The following is an 18,226-nucleotide window of genomic DNA, read 5'->3' as shown; positions in this document are numbered from 1 at the left end:
ACAAGAGGAAGGGGAGAGAGGGAAACCCACCCTCAGGGTTTTGGTAGGGTACAGTGGGGTAGGACTGTGTGACTCCATAGGAAGGATGACTCCACCCCCCCATCCCAGGGTCAATGTGTCTACAAGTTTATGGACACAGTCTAGCAGAGAGACTGTTGGGTGAATTGCTGGATCCCCAGGGTTGGCCCCTTAGCAAAGTGGAGCTGGCGGCTTCTGCTGACTCAGGGACATTTTCAGGCTCGACCTTAAGACCAATTGAAAACAGCTGCTTCTCCTGGCTGGCAGCCCTGTGGCCAGGCTCTGGCTCTCCTTGGAATGACCCCCTCACCTCTCCCTCTCTGTGACCTGGGGAGGGGACTGATTGGAGCGATGCTGAAGGCCGGAAGGCCACCCTGTAATGCCTTCTTTAGATCAGATCTCCCTTCTGCCCCCTAAAGTCACCAGCTCTCCACGAGCTAAGCCAGATGGTAGCTGGGCCCCTCGTTTTCACATTCCAGTGTCTGGCCTTTGCTCCTGCGGTTCCCCAGCTGGAAACACCCTCCTGTCCTCGCCTCTGCTCCAGCCTTCGGTTTCTCCACAGTGATTTCCTGAGTCTGCTGCATACCAGGCGCGGTGCTGGAATTAGCTTCTCAACCGCTTCCTTCAGCAACCGTGTCTTCAGCTTGTCGTGGAGAGCAACGGATTAGCCAAGGGCTCCGACCTCTGGCCCCGCTTGCTCTGGAGGAATCTGGTAAGCTGCGGCGGAGGCCGTAAGGAAGTTTCTGTGGAGAAATAAAACCTGCCTTTCCACCCGGGATGCTAGCAGAGGGAAGGTGACTTCGAGAGGACACAATGACTTCAATGAGGGGCACATTGCTTTAAAACCCACTCTGTGCGTGGGAATAAATCGCCATGGTGACGGCCTGGACATCTGAGGTGTGAAAAGGTTGGACCACCATTTTGGCAGTACCAGAGAGATTTCCTGCAATGCTATGGTGACCTGGTTTGCACGAGTGGATGTGCGGCTTGTGACTCCTGCCTGGATTGCTTTAGGAGGCTTCTCTGTAAACAGCCTGAGGGCAGAGGCCCTGTCATCTCGTTCATTTTCATCTCCCCGAAGTACCTAGGAAAGTGCTTCCTACAGGGTTGTCCTCGGCCTGCGGAGAGAGGGCTGGCAAGTGGGGGCGGGGCAGCCAGAAGGGTGGTCTGGAGAATGCAAGCGGGTCCAGCCTCCTCCAAAAGGATCCTCATGCCACCACCGCAGACCCAAGGAGCAGGTCCAGCAAAGGCAGAGGGATCTTGGCGCACACCAGCTTCCTGGAGAGTAAGGGAAATGCTGCGGTGGGCTCTGGTCCCAAGGATTCCTGTGACTACCAGGAAAATAGAAGCGTAAAAGGGATGGACGAGCTCAGCACAAACTGGGGGGTGCGACTCATGGCACAGCATTTGCTCAGTGTAAAGCCCCGGGTTTAAGCCCCCAACACAGCAAAAAGGAAAAAAAGAGGGACATGATCCTGGGTGATTCCTGGCATGGAGGGCAGAGTCTGGGAGAGCCACGGGAGCCCAGAGGTGGAGACTGAATGCCCAGAGTCACTGGGAGGCGCCTCTCCTTCCAGTATTCAGCTATTTCTCCTTCAGGATAGGAAACTTGGCTGTTGGCAGCCTCCATCTAGAAATCTCTGCAGAAAGAAAACTCTTTATTCTAAGAGAAGGCTCTGATGGATCGGCCTGGTTTGAGCTGTGTGTCAGTCACATGAGAGTGGCCAAGGGGTCAAAAGTGAGCCTTGTGTCCACCCACATAGCCATAGCTTATTATTTATATAGAAAGAGGGGGAGGAGGAAAGAGGAGGGAGGGAGAAGAAACAGGAAGTTTGCCGGGCAAACACAGGCAGCTCACTGAGGCCGAGGACTGCCACCATCTGTACGGCCGCAGTTCAGCACCCTGTGTGGAGAACCGGGGTCTGCCACTGGGCCCTCAATGCCTGGTTCCAGGCCTGGCGTCTGTGAAATTCCTTCCTCCTCCCTGTCCCTGTTTTTGTTTTTAAACCAGGTCTCGTGTGGCTTAGGCTGCCCTCCAACTTGCTATGTAGTTGAAGAAGACCTCCTCCTGCCTTCAGCTCCCCAGGGCTGGGAAAATAAGTATGTGCGTCTGTGTGGATGATATGCCTGTGTGTTTCAAATATATGAACACCGGGTGCTGGGTGCGTGTGCACACGCAGTTGAACACAGGGTCATGTGTTTGCTGAGCCATTTACAGTACAGTTGCATCCCTGATCCTGAAATTCCTCGCTAACATCTGTTAAACAGATGCATTACCTAACACCCAGCCCATGCCCAGGCCGCAGGTCACCGTGGAGCTTCCGTTACTTCGTCCATAAATACATATGGAGCTGCAACTGGACAGTTAGAACTCTCCCAGGCGTGAGATGGTTACCAGCAAAAACACAAGCGGTCACTTTGTCCTGGGCAGGGAAATCTGAGATCCTAGTAAGAGCAGGAGACTGAAGCCTGGGGAGTGGGATGGGCATTTGCACACTCTGCACCAGCGTCCTGAGCTCCCACGAGTGTGGGTGTGCTTGTGTGTGATTAAGGCCCTCTGGGAACACTGGGCCCCTGTACCTGGAGTCCCCTCCTGCCTGCTCCGTAGAAGCTCGATGAGGACACAGATCCAAGAACTAGGAGCTGTTCTCAGCAAGTCTACATCCCCTTCCCTCCCTGAATGGCAGTTTCTGCTCTACCAAGGCTCTGTCCATGCTCCCTCTACGAGAGCCCTTGACTTGACCGAGTCTCAGAGAGCCGCCTCTGGGAGCTCTCTCCACCTTTCTCTTTGCTTTCTAGCTCTCCTAGGGCCTTTGTTCCTCATCCAGGACCTGTTTTCAGCCATTAACACAGTAGCTCGTGACCTGCATTCCTGCAGTCTGCCTCCAGATTTCACGTGAGCTGGCTTTCCGACCCCGAGAAGGCAACAGGTCTCTCTCATACACACAGCCAGACACTTGGAGTTTCGGGGCTCAATTGTTCAAAGTCATTGTCTCTCTGACTGGATTACGAATCCCAAGAGAGCAAAGGCAGTGGTGGCTGCTGGGAATTTCCCTGGGGTCCATCTTGCCTGAATGTTCTGTGTACTGTAGCAAGTGCCCCAAGGGGTTAGGTGGATGCGAACCCAGGACTAGGGTGGTTACAGGAGGCCTACAACCCTGTCTCATGGGATAGGAGGGAACCCAGGTCTTAAAAGGCACTGTGGTTGTGCATCCCAGCCCCTTCTCTGGGTTTCAGTTGTCTCTTGAGAGCTGCCTTTGCCAACCAATATGGACCTCTTTTGGTCCTTCCATTGGGCATTTATTGTCACAACTTAAGTCTGACTGGGATTGGGCTGGTAGACATGTGGTCATCTGATTGGGAATGAGAGAAAGATACTCTCCCACTGGGAGCCCACACCAGCCAGAAGTTTTGAGACTTATTACCCAGTCCTATCTCTGAAAAAAAGAGAAGACAGGAATAAGAGCAAGCAATGTTTTCCAGTCCCAGCTATAGTTACTTTTATTTGTCGCTGCTGTGTTCCCTGGAGTGGGATTTTAGAGAAGAAAATAGCCAACCTGGGGGTTATGGTGATGGCTCAGTGGGTAAGGGCATTTACTATGTAAGCATGAGGCCCTGAGTTCAAATCTCCTATGTCCATGTATTAAAAAAAAAAAAAAAGTCAGGTGTGCATGTGTGTAACCCCAGCACTATGTGGGGCAGGAGGATTCCTGGGGCTTGTTGGTTCCCAGCCTAGCTGGTTCAGTGAGAGACTTTGTCTCAAGGAGCAGAGACCAATAAAGTAGCATATTGGCCTCCAAACGTGTCATACGGACTCCATGAACCCACATACATGTCATGGGCATGCATCATAGCACATGCACACATAGGTCACTCACACAAAGGGAACATTGGGTAGATCTGGAACAAATCCTGGGCCCGGTTACATTTCACCGCTCCAGAAACAGAGGGTGATTCGAAGGTGTGTTCCTCACAAAATATCACAATTAGGGTGGTTATAAACAAGAGGAATTTACTTGGTCCTGGATTTGGAGGCTAAGAAGCCAAAGATCAAGGAGTCAAGGCTTTCAGAGTTTGATGAAATTAATTCCTTCCACACTATTACCTCATAGATTGGAAGGACGGGGAGACTCACGTAGCTCAGGTTGGCTCTGAACACCACTGTGTAGCCAAAGATGACCTTGAACTGGTGCCCCTACTCCCACGTCCTGGTTGCCGGTGATGGAATCACAGGTGTGCACCCACTGGACCTGGTTTGGTTTACCTGGTGCTGAGGATTGAACCCAGGACCTTATGAGGCTAGGCAAGTTCTCTACCAACAGATCCACACCCCCAGCCCTGACCCTTGGGAGTCTTTTATAATTAATGTTATAATTCTATCTAATAGCTTCAGCACTTTCCAGAGGTCTACACCCTAACACCGTCACCTCCAGGGTTAAGGATTCAAAATAGGGTTTGGAGAGGGATGTGAGTACTCAGACTGTAGGAGAAAGGAAGGCTTGGATTAAGGGCGGAGAACCCAGTATAGGAAGTTTAGCTGTGGCAGCCACCCGGCTGGTGCTTTGGGATGCTCTCATGCATCTTGTCAGAGAGGACCCTCTCCACCCTCACACAAAGAGATGTACCTTCTGTGCTGTCAGGATAGAGGAACAGGGCGCTACCAGACCTCCCACCATGGTATTTTGACAGGATATTTTGTGGCGCTATGCATTAGAAAAACCAATCTAGCAGTTTGGATGGGGAACAGAACGGCAGGCCAATTGGTTGTACTAGATATGAGATTTATTCACGTGTACACATACATGTTACCCAGCATCTCCTGAGCACTGCTATGTGTCAGGGCCATACGAACCAGGGGCACAGTGATTCGAGAAGTCACAGAAAGCAAAGACAAAAAATCGACAGAGCACACGGGATAATAAATTCTGGTTCTAGAAATGGCAGGCTAGCTCGTTCAAGTCTAACTGTGACCAATGCTTAGTGACCGAGAATAAAATACAATATATGATGGTCCGAAGGCATTGGAGAACAACTAAAACCAGACAGATGTAGAGAGGGGAAATATGCAAAAGGCAAAAGAAGGGTGGGTAAGATAGGATGGCTTAGCTGACAAAGATGCCTGCCACCAAGCCTGGTGATCTGGGTTCAATTCCCAGGATTCAACAGTGGAAGGAGAGAACTGAGTCACTGCATGTTGTGCATGCACACACATGCACACACGCACACACACAAATGCACATGCATACCAATACAGTATGAGTGTGAATTTTAAAATGTAATTAAAAATTTAATAAAACAAGTTCTTAAAAAGGAGAGAAAATGGGCTGGAGAGATGGCTCAGCGGTTAAGAGCACTGACTGCTCTTCCAGAGGTCCTGAGTTCAATTCCCAGCAACCACATGGTGGCTCACAACCATCTGTAATGGGATCTGATGCCCTCTTCTGGCCTGCAGTCACATATGCAGGCAGAATGCTGTACATAAAATAAATAAATAGGGTTGGGGACTTAGCTCAGTGGTAGAGCGCTCGCCTAGCAAGCGCAAGGCCCTGGGTTCGGTCCCCAGCTCTGAAAAAAAAAAAAAAGAAAAATAAATAAATAAATAAATCTTTAAAAGAAAAAAAAAGGAGAGAAAATTAGGTGAGTGGCGTGTAGAGCAACCCTGAGCAAACTGCCCAGTTTGAGGGACTGATCGGGGCTGCAGAAATGGGAGATATAAGTTTTGTGTTCCTAAAAAGGCTAAAAGTCAACAGGGAAAATTCTAGAAAGGAAGCCATCATAGAATTTCTTTCAAAAGACCTCCTCAAAGCCTCAGTAGTCCCTAAGTTGTGCATATGCAGGGAAAGGCTCCAGGTCCCCAAGTCCAGCCAGAAGCAACAGCTGGAGGGAGAAATTTAGGTTATTTCCTGAACAGAGTTCAAAACTAATACAAGTTCCACAAGTTAGAGGGGCCTGGTCATCATATGCAGTTTTCTCCTAAAATCCCAGTATGACTTCACCTCAAGATTGAGTCCAAGGATAAGGGGTACACCCTAAGACTCAAGGCATCAGCTGTTAAGAGCACGGGCTGCTCTTGCAGAGGACCCAGGTTTGGTTCCCAGCACCCACGTGGCCGCTCACAACCATGTGTAACTTTAGCTCTAGGGGAGCCTTCGCCCTCTTCTGGCCTCCTCAGGTACTGCATGCATGTGATGTTCATACACTCGGGTGCACGTGCATACACATTAAATAAATAAATCTAAAACCAAATTAGTGGATATTATTCACAGTGTCTGGTAGGTAATAAAAATTGCCAAGTAGCATAGGAATCAAGCTTACAAACAACTCAGATGGAGCGGAAATCAAGAGTCACGAGAAAAATTATAGTCAACAGAGGATTGCTATGGTTTATTGGGAAATCAGAGAGGGTCTCTGAAGATATTTAAAAAAAACAACAACAATTTCTGTCATCAGAAATGTGAATTTTGTCAGGTGAATGAGATAGTGCAAAGACGTTGAGACCGGAAACTAAATGGGGCAAGGAAATCATCGTAGCTTGAGTGAAGAGAAGTGTGGTCTGAACTCAGGCAGGCAATGGGGCTTCTGTGTTAGAAAAGCCATCACTCAGATGTTTACGCGCTTTTAAACACAGGGGTCGTTTTAGTTAGGGTTTTTATTGCTGAGATGAAACACCATGAACAAGGAAACATGGGGAGCAAAGGTTTATTTGGCGTAGGGGTTCGCAACAGCGTTCACTGAAGGAAGTCAGGACAGGAACTCACGCAGGGCAGGAAACAGCAGGCAGGGGCTGGCGCGGAGGCCATGGAGGAGTGCTGCTTACTGGCCTGCTCCTCATGCGCAGCCTGCCATGGAATCTAGGACCACACGGGGCTGGGCCCTCCCCCATCAATCTCTCACTAAGATAATGCCCTGCGCACTTGCCTACGGTGATCTTACGGAGGCATTCCCTCCTCTCAGACAACTTTAACTTGCGTCAAGTTGACATAAAACTGTCCAGCGTGGTAGGGCTTAACTGGCCCACAGTAAGGAGCTTGAATTTTATTTGAAAAACGATGCATTGTTTTCGAAGGAATTTAAGGAAGCTGTTGCTTCTTTTTTTTTTTTCTTTACTGCTGTGAGGTTATCTTTCCAGAGTGTGTGTGTGTGTGTGTGTGTGTGTGTGTGTGTGTGTGTGTGTGTGTGTGTGTGTGTGTGTGTGTTTACATGGCAACTGAACCATCTACCTCGCTTCAGACTCTTTCTGTATGTCCAGTGCAGGGAAGTTAACCCAGGACCTTGCAGGCGTGAGGCTCTTCCACTGAGGTACCTCCCCAGCCTTTCACTTCAATATTTAAAAGCGAATTAGGGGTTGGGGATTTAGCTCAGTGGTAGAGTGCTTGCCTAGGAAGCGCAAGGCCCTGGGTTCGGTCCCCAGCTCCGAAAAAAAAAAGAACCAAAAAAAAAAAAAAAAAAAAAGCAATTATATTTCACACATTTAGCTTTCTCTGGATATATTTAGTTCTATGCTGCGTTATTAATATTTTCTTATAATACGTTTGTCAATATTCATGGGAGCTCTCTTTATATTGGGAAATTAGCCCTTACCTCTAATAAGTTACATGTTGTTTTTTGTTTTTTTTTTCTTTTCTTTTTTTTGGAGCTGGGGACCGAACCCAGGGCCTTGCGCTTGCAAGGCAAGTGCTCTACCGCTGAGCTAAATCCCCAACCCCTACATGTTATTTTATAACATGATTTCTCTTTTTGTTTTTTGAGATAGGGTCTTCTGTAGCCCAGGCTGACCCTGAGCTTACTATGGGTGGCCAAAACCAACCTCGAACTCCTGTCCTTTTGCCCTCACATCACAAGTGCCTGAGTCACAGGCCTGTTTCACCATGTTGGCCTATCATTTGAGTTTGACTTTTGCTTTTGACATTTATCTTTTTTTTTATTGGATATTTTATGTATTTACATTTGAAATGTTATCCCCTTTCCTGGTCCCCCTCTCTCCCATTACCCTTCCCCCTGCTTCTATGAGGATGTTCCCACTCCCACCCACCCACTCCCACCTCACCACCCTGGCATTCCCCTACACTGGGGCATTGAGCCTTCACAGGACCAAGCTACATATGCAGCTGAAGCCATCCGTCTCTCCATGTGTGCTCTTTGGTTGGTGGTTTAGTACCTGGGAGTTCTGATGGGATCTGGTTGGTTGATATTGTTGTTCTTTTTATGGGGTTCCAAGCCCCTTCAGTTCCTTCAGTCCTTTCTCTAACTCCTCTGTTGGGGTCCCCATGCTCAGTCCAATGGTTGGCTATGAACATCCTCTGTATTTGTCAGGCTCTGGCAGAGCCTCTCAGGAGACCGCTCTATCAGGCTCCTGTCAACATGCACTTCCTGGTATCAGCAATAGTGACTGGGTTTGGTGGCTACATAAGGCATGGATCCCCAGGTGGGGCAGTCTCTGAATAGCCTTTCCTTCAGTCTCTGCTCCCCTCTTTGTGCCTGCATTTCCTTTAGTCAGGAGCAATTCTGGGTTAAAATTTTGAGAAGGGTGGGTGGCCCCATCCTCCAACCAGGGCCCTTGCCTAACCTTTGGATATGGTCTCTATAGGTTCTCCCTCCCATTCCTTGGGTGTTTCAGCTAATCTCATCCCTGTTGGGTCCTGGGAGCCTCTTGCTTTCCTGGCATCTGGGACTTGCTGGTGGCTAACCCCAGTTCCCCATCCCCATTGCTACACAGCTCTGTTCAAATTCCTGACCCTCTGTATATCATCCCCATCTCCTCTCAAACCTAATCCTGCCCCCTTTCCCCTCCCCCACCTCTCTTCCTCACAAGCCCCTCCCATTCTCTACCTGCACCATTTATCTTGCCATGAAAAATTCACACGCCATGGAAGCCATCCCTTTTCCTTTTGGCCCTCAGTTCTCCAATAATATTTTTAAGATTTTTTGGAATATGTTTACGAGGTCATTCTGGCTGCCCATGGTGGTTGCATTCTAAGGGTTGAAAAGACCAGCACAAGAATAGAAAGAATGTGGAGTTTGAACTGAAGAGACTGGGTCCCCATTGCAGCTCCATCTTTCAATCGCCTTGGGACTGTGCTCATCAAATTTCTTCACCGTGCTCCGCCCTCTAACTCATAAACAGTGTGTTCCAGTCCCAGTCCCAAACACTTTGCCTGTGACTCAATTAGTCTGCCTTAATTTCTGCAGTAGTTTTACGATGGAGAACTCTGTCAGAAAGAGGTTAGGCTCTTGCCCAAGTCACCCATGAACTTAACAAGTTATCCTGGGGTACTAGTGTCTTCCTGTCATAGTTTCTGTTGCTGCTATAAAATGCCATGATAAACCCTGGGCTCCAACCTCATAGGTTGCAATGAATAGCCTAGTAAGAGCACCAGTGGAAGGGGAAGCCCTTGGTCCTGCTAAGACTGAACCCCAGTGAACGTGATTGTTGGGGGGGGCGGTAATGGGGAGGATGGGGAGGGAACACCCATATAGAAGGGAGGGGAGGGTTAGGGGATGTTGGCCCTGAAACTGGGAAAGGGAATAACAATCAAAATGTAAATAAGAAATACTCAAGTTAATAAAGAAAAAAAAAATGCCATGACGAAAACAACTTACAGGAAAGTTCTGGTCACAGTTCCAGGCTATAACCAATTGTTGCAGGGAAGTCAGGGTAGCAGGAACTTGAAGCAACTTGTCACATTATTAATGCCTGTGTGTACCAAGCTCGGTTTCTCCACTCTTATGCCCTTCCGGATTCCTTGCCTAGGGAATGGCGCCACCCACATTGCGTGGGTCTTCCCATTTAAATTAATGGAATTAAGATAATTCCCCATAGACACTCACACAGGCCAGCCTGATCTAGATGGCCCTTCACTTGTGGATACAAAAATTCTCTTCAGGCTGGAATGTGCAGTAAGTATGTGTTGTGTGCATAAGTGGCAGTGATGAAGGCAAGAGGAGGGCAGTGAAATGTGGGTGTTAGAGAGACCCAGGTTTGTTTACTGTCGGGGGAACTCTGTGAGTCACGTTGTGTCTCTAAGCCACAATCTATCCTGCCTTTTGTTTTCTTCCTTCTTTCTTGCCTCCCTTGAGATACCACTCACATATTATAACATTTATCCACTTATAATGTGGTTAATTGGGTTTTAGAATGTTCCCATGATAATTTAATTCTAAAGCGTTTCCACTATTCCTCCTACCCAAGAAGTACCTAAAAAAAAAAAAGTTTTAAAGCAACCATTCTCTATTCCTATCCCCAGACTGCCACCAACCCATGTTAAGTTTTATGTTTTCAGCGGAAACTGCTGTGGGGGTGGGTTGGAGTACGTGTGTGTGTGTGTGTGTGTGTGTGTGTGTGTGTGTGTGTGTGTGTGTGTGTGAGTGTGTGTGTGAAACAAATAAGAAACTAAACCAAACCAGGCACTCAAGAGTTATGGGGAGTGTGAGCGTTTCAGTAAGGAAGAGAAGTTCAGATCTAGAAGGATGAACTCTATAAGGCTGAGTCTATAATGCAGACGTCTCCACCCAGCCCTGAAAGGTCTTCCGGGAAGGTGCAATCATTCTCCTTCATGTTGGAGACAGTCCAAGAACCCCTGTGGATGCCTGAAACCATAGTTAATGCCAGGCCTGAAACACAATGTGTTTTTCCTACAAATACACGCCTGCAATAAAGTTTAATTAATAAATTGGGCATAGTAAGAAATTAATGGTGGGAACATAGGGCAACTATAAAAATACTTTAATGACAGCTATTTAAAATTCAGGGATTAGCTAGGCGGTGGTGGTGGTGGTGCACTGTAATCCCAGCACTCAGGAGGCAGAGGCAGGCGGATCTCTGTTAGTTCGAGGCCAGCAACTACAGAGCAAGTTCCAGGACAACCAGGGCTACACAGAGAAACCCTGTGTAAAAGAAAACAAAAATCCTTAGGGATTATTTATTTCTAGAAATTTTCCATTTAATATTTTTGGACAGCAGTGGTTAGTAGATAACTGACACTGAAGAAAATGAAGCCACAGATAAAGGCACATGTATGTGTGTGAAGCACATGTGTATGTATGAAGCACATGTGTATGTATGAAGCACATGTATGTGTATGAAGCACATATGTGTATGAAGCACATGTGTATGTATGAAGCACATGTATGTGTATGAAGCACATGTGTGTATGAAGCACATGTGTATGTATGAAGCACATGTATGTGTATGAAGCACATGTGTGTGTATGAAGCACATGTGTGTGTATGAAGCACATGTGTGTGAAGCACATGTGTGTGTATGAAGCACATGTATGTGTGTGAAGCGCATGTATGTGTGTGAAGCACATGTGTGTGTGAAGCACATGTATGTGTATGAAGCACATGTATGTGTATGAAGCACATGTGTGTGAAGCACATGTATGTGTATGAAGCGCATGTGTGTGTATGAAGCGCATGTGTGTGTGTGAAGCTCATATATGCATATGAAGCACATGTGTGTGTGAAGCACATGTATGTGTATGAAGCACATGTCTATGTGTGAAGCACATGTATGCATGTGAAGCACTGGATATGCTGTGTAGAGTTGGGTTTGATTTTACAGTGGAGCAGAGGCCTGGGTCCTGCTTCCAGGTGGACATGGGGCTAAACAGGGATGGGCTATGTCACGTCTGGGTACAGGGACAATAGCAGTGCCCTTCACCCTACCTTGAACCATGACAGCGATTTAACACCCGAGACAAGGGCTGCACCATGGTCACTGCAGGCCTTAGCAGTCATCAAGGCCAAGGTATGATCATTTCTGTGCTATGTTTCCTTCCAGAACCCGATGTCTTCCTCATCTTCAGCCAGGGGATGCAGGGCTGCCTGGAGGCCCAGGGTGTGCAGGTCCGAGTCATCCCAGTCTGCAATGCCAGTCTCCCTGCCCAGCGATGGAAGTGGGTCTCCCGGAACCGACTCTTCAACCTGGGGGCCATGCAGTGCCTGGGTACTGGCTGGCCTGCCACCAACACCACAGTGTCCCTGGGCATGTATGAATGTGACCGAGAGGCCTTGAGTCTTCGCTGGCAATGTCGTACACTAGGGGACCAGTTGTCCCTGCTTCTGGGGGCCCGTGCAAACAATGCATCGAAGCCTGGTACCCTGGAGCGCGGCGACCAGACCCGCAGTGGCCATTGGAACATCTATGGCAGTGAAGAAGACCTATGCGCTCGACCCTACTATGGTGAGGGCCATTGCAGACAGGAGGTGCCAAAGGGACAGGTTTAGGGTAACGAGGCCTTTGACTTCTGTGGGCTCTTGCCAGTCACCGTTTAATAGGAAGAAGTTCTAAATAATTAGGAAAATTAAATTCAAAGGGTTTAACTTTAAAAAAAAAAAGATTAGTGGCTGGGAAGATGGCTCAATCAGTAAAGTGCTTGTTAGCCAAGGATGAGGACCCAGGTCAAATCCCAGAGTCTGCATAGAAAGATATATGCATGGCAGCATACTTATAAACCCAGCACTGGGAAGGCAGAGACCGGAGGATCCCTTAGGTTAATGAGAGAACCCAAGTGTGCTCCCACCACTAGAGGCAGAGGCAGAGGCAGAGGCAGAGGCAGAGGCAGAGGCAGAGGCAGAGGCAGAGGCAGAGGCAGAGGCAGAGGCAGAGGCAGAGGCAGAGGCAGAGGCAGAGGCAGAGGCAGAGGCAGAGGCAGAGGCAGAGGCAGAGGCAGAGGCAGAGGCAGAGGCAGAGGCAGAGGCAGAGGCAGAGGCAGAGGCAGAGAGGCAGAGGCAGAGGCAGAGGCAGAGGCAGGTAGATCTATGAGTTTGAGGCTAGCCTGGTTTCAGGAGCAAGTTTCAGGAATTGCACAGAGAAACCCTGTCTTGAATAATAAACAAACAAACAGAAAAAGACCTACCATACACAGATAACTCAGACTGGAAAAAAACAAAAACAAAAACAAAACCAACAGCAACAACCAGAAGCGAACATTACAAATAAAATTATAATCCCATAAAATGGAGGATAGCTGGTTTCTTAGGAGATGCCACCTTTTCCTTTCTTTCTCCTCTGAAATGTAAATCATCATCGGGAGAAGGAAACATTGTAAAAGTCTTGAGACTGGAGACATTCAAACAGGGGCATAGAGGTCGGCGCCAACATCTCGTTTCAACCCGCACATACATGCATGTGAATACATACCTGAATACATGCAAACAGGCTCATATGGGTGTGCACACAAATAAAATAAAAACCTGGGGCCAGCAAGGTAGCTCAGTGGATAAAGGAACCTGATGCCTGGGCCCTACATGGTAGAAACTCCTGAAAGTTGCCCTGTCATACACACACACACACACACACACACACACACACACACACACACACACACACACACACACACACAAACATGCTCACACTCTCACATACACACACACCCTCACACACACACACAAACACGCACACTCACACTAATAGGGACATACCACAGAGACTCACACACTTACTCACACATACATACCACATAGACTCACAGATTCACACACCTAATAAACGAATAAATAAGTAAATGCAATTAAAAAAAATTAAAGATTAAAAGGCAAAAATCAAGAAAAATTCAAAACTAGCTTGCACCATCCCATAAAGTGGCAGAGAACATGAAGGACAAGGATTGTCCCTGTGCCCAGGGAAAGTGGCATTGTGACAGGAAACGGAGTGACTGTGGAGGCTAATCTGATTATTCTGGGGAAAGGCTAACACTGTAAAGAGGATTGTGCTGAGCCTTGAGTGTGTTGAGCCCAGTTAAGGGCCTTAGAGAGAGGTGACTAATAAGACATGGCAGGTTTTGTGGCTCAGACTTCAGTGGGGAAGGAGCACTAAGGCCAGCCTTGACTACACGGCGGATTGGAGGCCAACCTGGGCTATGTCTCAGAGACAGGAGGTAGAGGAAGGGGGGCTGCAAGCAGTTTGAACTGAGAGGAGATAGGAGAAGCTAAGAGAGCCACTCCTAAGCTGCAGTCATCAGGAAGATGCTAGAAACAGGTCATCAGAGCTGGCGAGATGGCTCCACTTGTGAGGGCAACTTGTGGGACAAACCTGACCTCCTGGGGGACTCACAGAGTGGAAGGAGAGACCCAGCTCCCAAAAGTTGCCCTCTGACCTTTATATATTATGTGTTTCCCCTCCTCATTAAAAAATGCAATCATTTTTTAAAAATCCTGATAGTATATTAAAATAATTCAAAGAATTTAAGATTACTACTGCTCATAAAAAGGGATGACTTGGGGTTGGGGATTTAGCTCAGTGGTAGAGCGCTTGCCTAGCAAGTGCAAGGCCCTGGGTTCGGTCCTCAGCTCCGAGAAAAAAAAAAAAAGACAAAATAACAAAAAGGATGACTTAAAGTTAAATGCCTCTGCCTCCCACTCACTCTCCACAGAGATCTGTGGCAGTGCCTCATAGGTTTTGCAGGTGGCCAGTGGGGATCTTAGTCACTCAAGAGCTTGTGACCGGATCCGTCATTGGAATTCTTCCCTGGAAAGACACCTGTGTTCCAAGATAGACCGTTTAGGGACGGGTAGCCTGGAGCCTTGGTTGTGTGGCTAGCTGGCTCAGCTCCCCGTGGCATTGAAAAGGCATTGGAGGGGTTGCGAAGCCCCTCCTAGTGGGGGTGTGCAGTGGGCCTGTCCCACACCCCTCAGCTGTCTCAATAGCAAGAGTTGGTTCTCTCTTTAAAGCCATTGTCTGGTGCTGTTGCCTCCCATCCCCCACCCACGCCCCGACTCCCCAGACCCCTGCTTTCTCCCATAGTCTCACTCTCTTGGATTATGGGAGGTTTTCCCTGAGGGGTGAGGTGGGACAGAGCTGTGGGGCTCCAGACATCAAGGCACGGCTCTCTTCCCCTCTAGAGGTCTACACTATCCAGGGAAACTCCCACGGGAAGCCGTGTACTATCCCCTTCAAATACGACAACCAGTGGTTCCACGGCTGCACCAGCACGGGCCGGGAAGATGGGCACCTGTGGTGTGCCACCACCCAGGATTACGGCAAAGACGAGCGCTGGGGGTTCTGCCCCATCAAGAGTGAGAAGCAGACGGGCTGGGAGAGCCCTGGAGGGAGGCCGGAGATGAGGAGCTGGGGTGGGGGATGGGGGGAACTCAGAGCGGGCTGAAGAACTTTCGCGAACCGATGGTGTCCCTTGTGGGAGTTGTGGGGGGATCTATCTATGGTCCGTCTGTGGTGGTGGCAGGTAACGACTGTGAGACATTCTGGGACAAAGACCAGCTGACTGACAGCTGTTACCAGTTTAACTTCCAATCCACACTGTCCTGGAGGGAGGCCTGGGCCAGCTGCGAGCAGCAGGGTGCAGACCTGTTGAGCATCACGGAGATCCACGAGCAGACCTACATCAATGGTGAGGTGAAAGGCTGCCTCCTGTGGCTGAGGTCTGACCCATGCCGATGGTGGTGTGGTGGCGGGGGTGGGGTGGTGGTGGTGGTGTGAGGGGTTGTGAGGAGTTGGGGGCGGGGACTCTAGCTAGTCTGAGATCAGCCCCTCCTCCCACCGCAAGACAGGACGTCCCACCCCCTCCCCTCACCCCACCCCCCACCACATTATTCCATCTTGGGAGGAGCCATGGGGAGAGAGTGGTAGTGGGCAGAGATTCCCTTTCTCAGTAAGCACTCTTTCTGACAGGACTCCTCACGGGCTACAGCTCCACGCTGTGGATTGGACTTAATGACTTGGACACCAGTGGAGGCTGGCAGTGGTCTGACAACTCGCCCCTCAAGTACCTCAACTGGGAGAGTGGTGAGGCATGGGGACCCCATGGACACTTGGCTTCTTTCTACCCTATTCTAGAGGTGGGAAGTCTAGGCTTTAGCCCTCTCCTGGAATGGCCCCGTAGCCTGTGGAGGGCCTTGGTATGAAATAGGAATTGCCTGTGTCCTCTCAGGTAGATGTGTCTTGGCCCAGGGCTTTTGAGTGGACCTGGTTTTAGTCTCTATTCACAGCTTTTACATACATAGCTGCACCCATGTACCAAGGCCAGGGAGATAGGGGATAAACTCTACGTTGCTGACTAGGGGGTTCAGGGTGGCATGAGCCCAGGCTATAAAGCAGGGTGACCCAGTGGTGCAATGTACAAAGTTGAATGGAGGCCGGGCTTCTCAGGCTAATGCCAACGTTGCAGGGAGTGGAGGTAGAGAAGAGGCCCAGAAGGGGGCCTGGGAGGGACACAATTTGAGCTTCCCTCTCCTGGGGTGCTGGCACCCTGCCTGCCCCACAGATCAGCCGGACAACCCAGGTGAGGAGAACTGTGGAGTGATCCGGACCGAGTCCTCAGGTGGCTGGCAGAACCATGATTGCAGCATTGCCCTGCCCTATGTCTGCAAGAAGAAGCCCAACGCCACAGCCGAGCCCATCCAGCCAGGTGAGCTGGGTCACAAAGGGTTAAGGACCTCAGGGTCACGGTCCAGTTCAGCCTTTCTGGTCCTACAGACCCAAAGCGACTCTGATTCTCTCTACTGATTATTCAGCTAGTCTGGAAAAAATCGGAACGTGCCATTCATCATTGGGTGAACATGCGCTGGGAACCGTGTAAAAGGCAGCCGATATTCACCAGCCCCGTAGAGACTACAGTCGGATGGGGGGTCACAGACACCTTAATACTTAGAATGCCCTGAGCTTTGGGCTACAAAAATATGTGATTGACAGAAGCTGGGGGGAGTGACCGAGTGCTGGAGAGCTGAGGGGTTTCTCAATGTGATATAGGACTTGAGATTTTCGGCTTGACCGTAAGTTTAAAAGGCAGAAGGAAGGCTCGGTTCAAGACCTGAAGGCATCCATATTAAAACAAAACACCAGGTGTGGTGGAGGGGGGTCCCCGGAATCCCAGAGCTGGGGAGGCAGAGACAAAAGGATCCCTGTGGCTTACTGACCTCCAGGTTAGCCTACTTGTTAAATTCCAGGACAGCAAGAGATTTAAATAAAATTTAAAAAAGGAAAAGGAGAAGGACCCCTAAGGAAAACTCCAGTTCGTCTTCCGGCCTCCACGTACACACACGTGCACCTGCACACGCACACAAAGGCAGAGGGAGGGGTTCTGGCCGGGAGCAGCCTGTGGGAGGTGTGGGTGCTTGCCGCGCTAAGGTATGGAGCCCTGCAGTTTAGGGGGAACAAGACACCAGCCCCGCAGCACCTGGAGGCCTGTGAGCCAAGCCGACTGGGAAGACCCGCCCCAGATTAACTGAATCAGAGCCTGCGTTTAACAGGACACCCCCCTCCCTCGGGTGGTTCTTAAGCAGGGCGGTTGACGTGAGTGCAGAAAGGCAGGTCGCAGCCGGTCTCTGAAGTCTGAGTGGGGCTGGGTAGCCCATGGGAACCTTCTGGCTTTTAAGCCTAGGAGTGTCTTGCTCGAAGGTGCGATTGGAAGAGATAAATCTGAGGGCCTCCTGGGAGAGAGGTGTGGGGTGATAGACAGGACATGCTTTGGGGACTGCCCCTTCCTGATGTGTGTCCTTGGCCCTCTGAGATGTAGACTCCTCATTTGCAAGTTGAGGGTGGATGCCTTCCTTCTTGCAACGCTAGCTTAGAGCTGGATCCTGGGTTTGGCTTGGCCTAAGGAGTGTCTCTGTGGCTGGCATTTCCCTGGCCCTGTAAACTGGAGGGGCTACTACTGGTCTGCTTTTGTAGCTGTGGGGTTGCTAAAGTAGAGACTTTCACAGAGAAAATATGACATGCCTGTAGAAACCGAGACAGACAGACAGACAGAGGGGACCCTGCAAGGACTCTTTCCCCTGTGGCTCATCTGGGGAGCTCTCCTCTAGCCACTAGGATCTGTGGCTTGGATTTGTCTTCCTTCTCCCGTTCAGCGCACCCTCTCCCCCCCTCCCCCCAGGTATTTGCGGGAGGCCCATTCTAAGTCTCACTATGAAGGACACACCATTTCCAAAGCATTTCCACAGGAGCCTTTCTTCCTCAGGATCCTGGGACTTGACTAGCTACTAAAATCTGTTCTGGGCTGCAGCCCAGAGCCATAACCCATTGGCTAGTGAAAGACGACCCCTATCTCTTGCACTGTGGAACTCGCCTGCCCACCCACTCTGAGGAGTCTCTAGTCAGAGGCATGGCTGGAATACCCCTGGGTTGACCTGGATGGAGCTGGTCTCGGGATTCTAATCTGGGGCAATGAACAGGGATAGACTCACATCTTCTCTCCTGCCTACACAGGATCCTGCCCGAGCCTGATTTTGTGGGTGGTTTGATGACATT

The 18,226-nt window shown here is 49.5% G+C and overlaps 1 protein-coding gene across 1 annotated transcript in view; it reads left to right on the top strand.

The window, feature by feature from the left end:
* Positions 1 to 18,226, top strand: part of Mrc2 (mannose receptor C type 2) — a 61,079-nt gene that overhangs the window by 23,017 nt on the left and 19,836 nt on the right. The window contains exons 2-6 of the mRNA XM_032913619.1: positions 11,801 to 12,202; positions 14,863 to 15,036; positions 15,204 to 15,368; positions 15,650 to 15,763; positions 16,242 to 16,385. Of these exons, the coding sequence (XP_032769510.1) occupies positions 11,801 to 12,202; positions 14,863 to 15,036; positions 15,204 to 15,368; positions 15,650 to 15,763; positions 16,242 to 16,385 (999 nt within the window). The remainder of the gene's footprint in view (positions 1 to 11,800; positions 12,203 to 14,862; positions 15,037 to 15,203; positions 15,369 to 15,649; positions 15,764 to 16,241; positions 16,386 to 18,226) is intronic.

This window comes from Rattus rattus, chromosome 9 (assembly GCF_011064425.1).
Source record: "Rattus rattus isolate New Zealand chromosome 9, Rrattus_CSIRO_v1, whole genome shotgun sequence".
Lineage (NCBI taxonomy): Eukaryota > Metazoa > Chordata > Mammalia > Rodentia > Muridae > Rattus > Rattus rattus.
The sequence above is the reverse complement of the archived record's forward strand: the minus strand, read 5'-3'. Positions and strand labels throughout refer to the sequence as shown.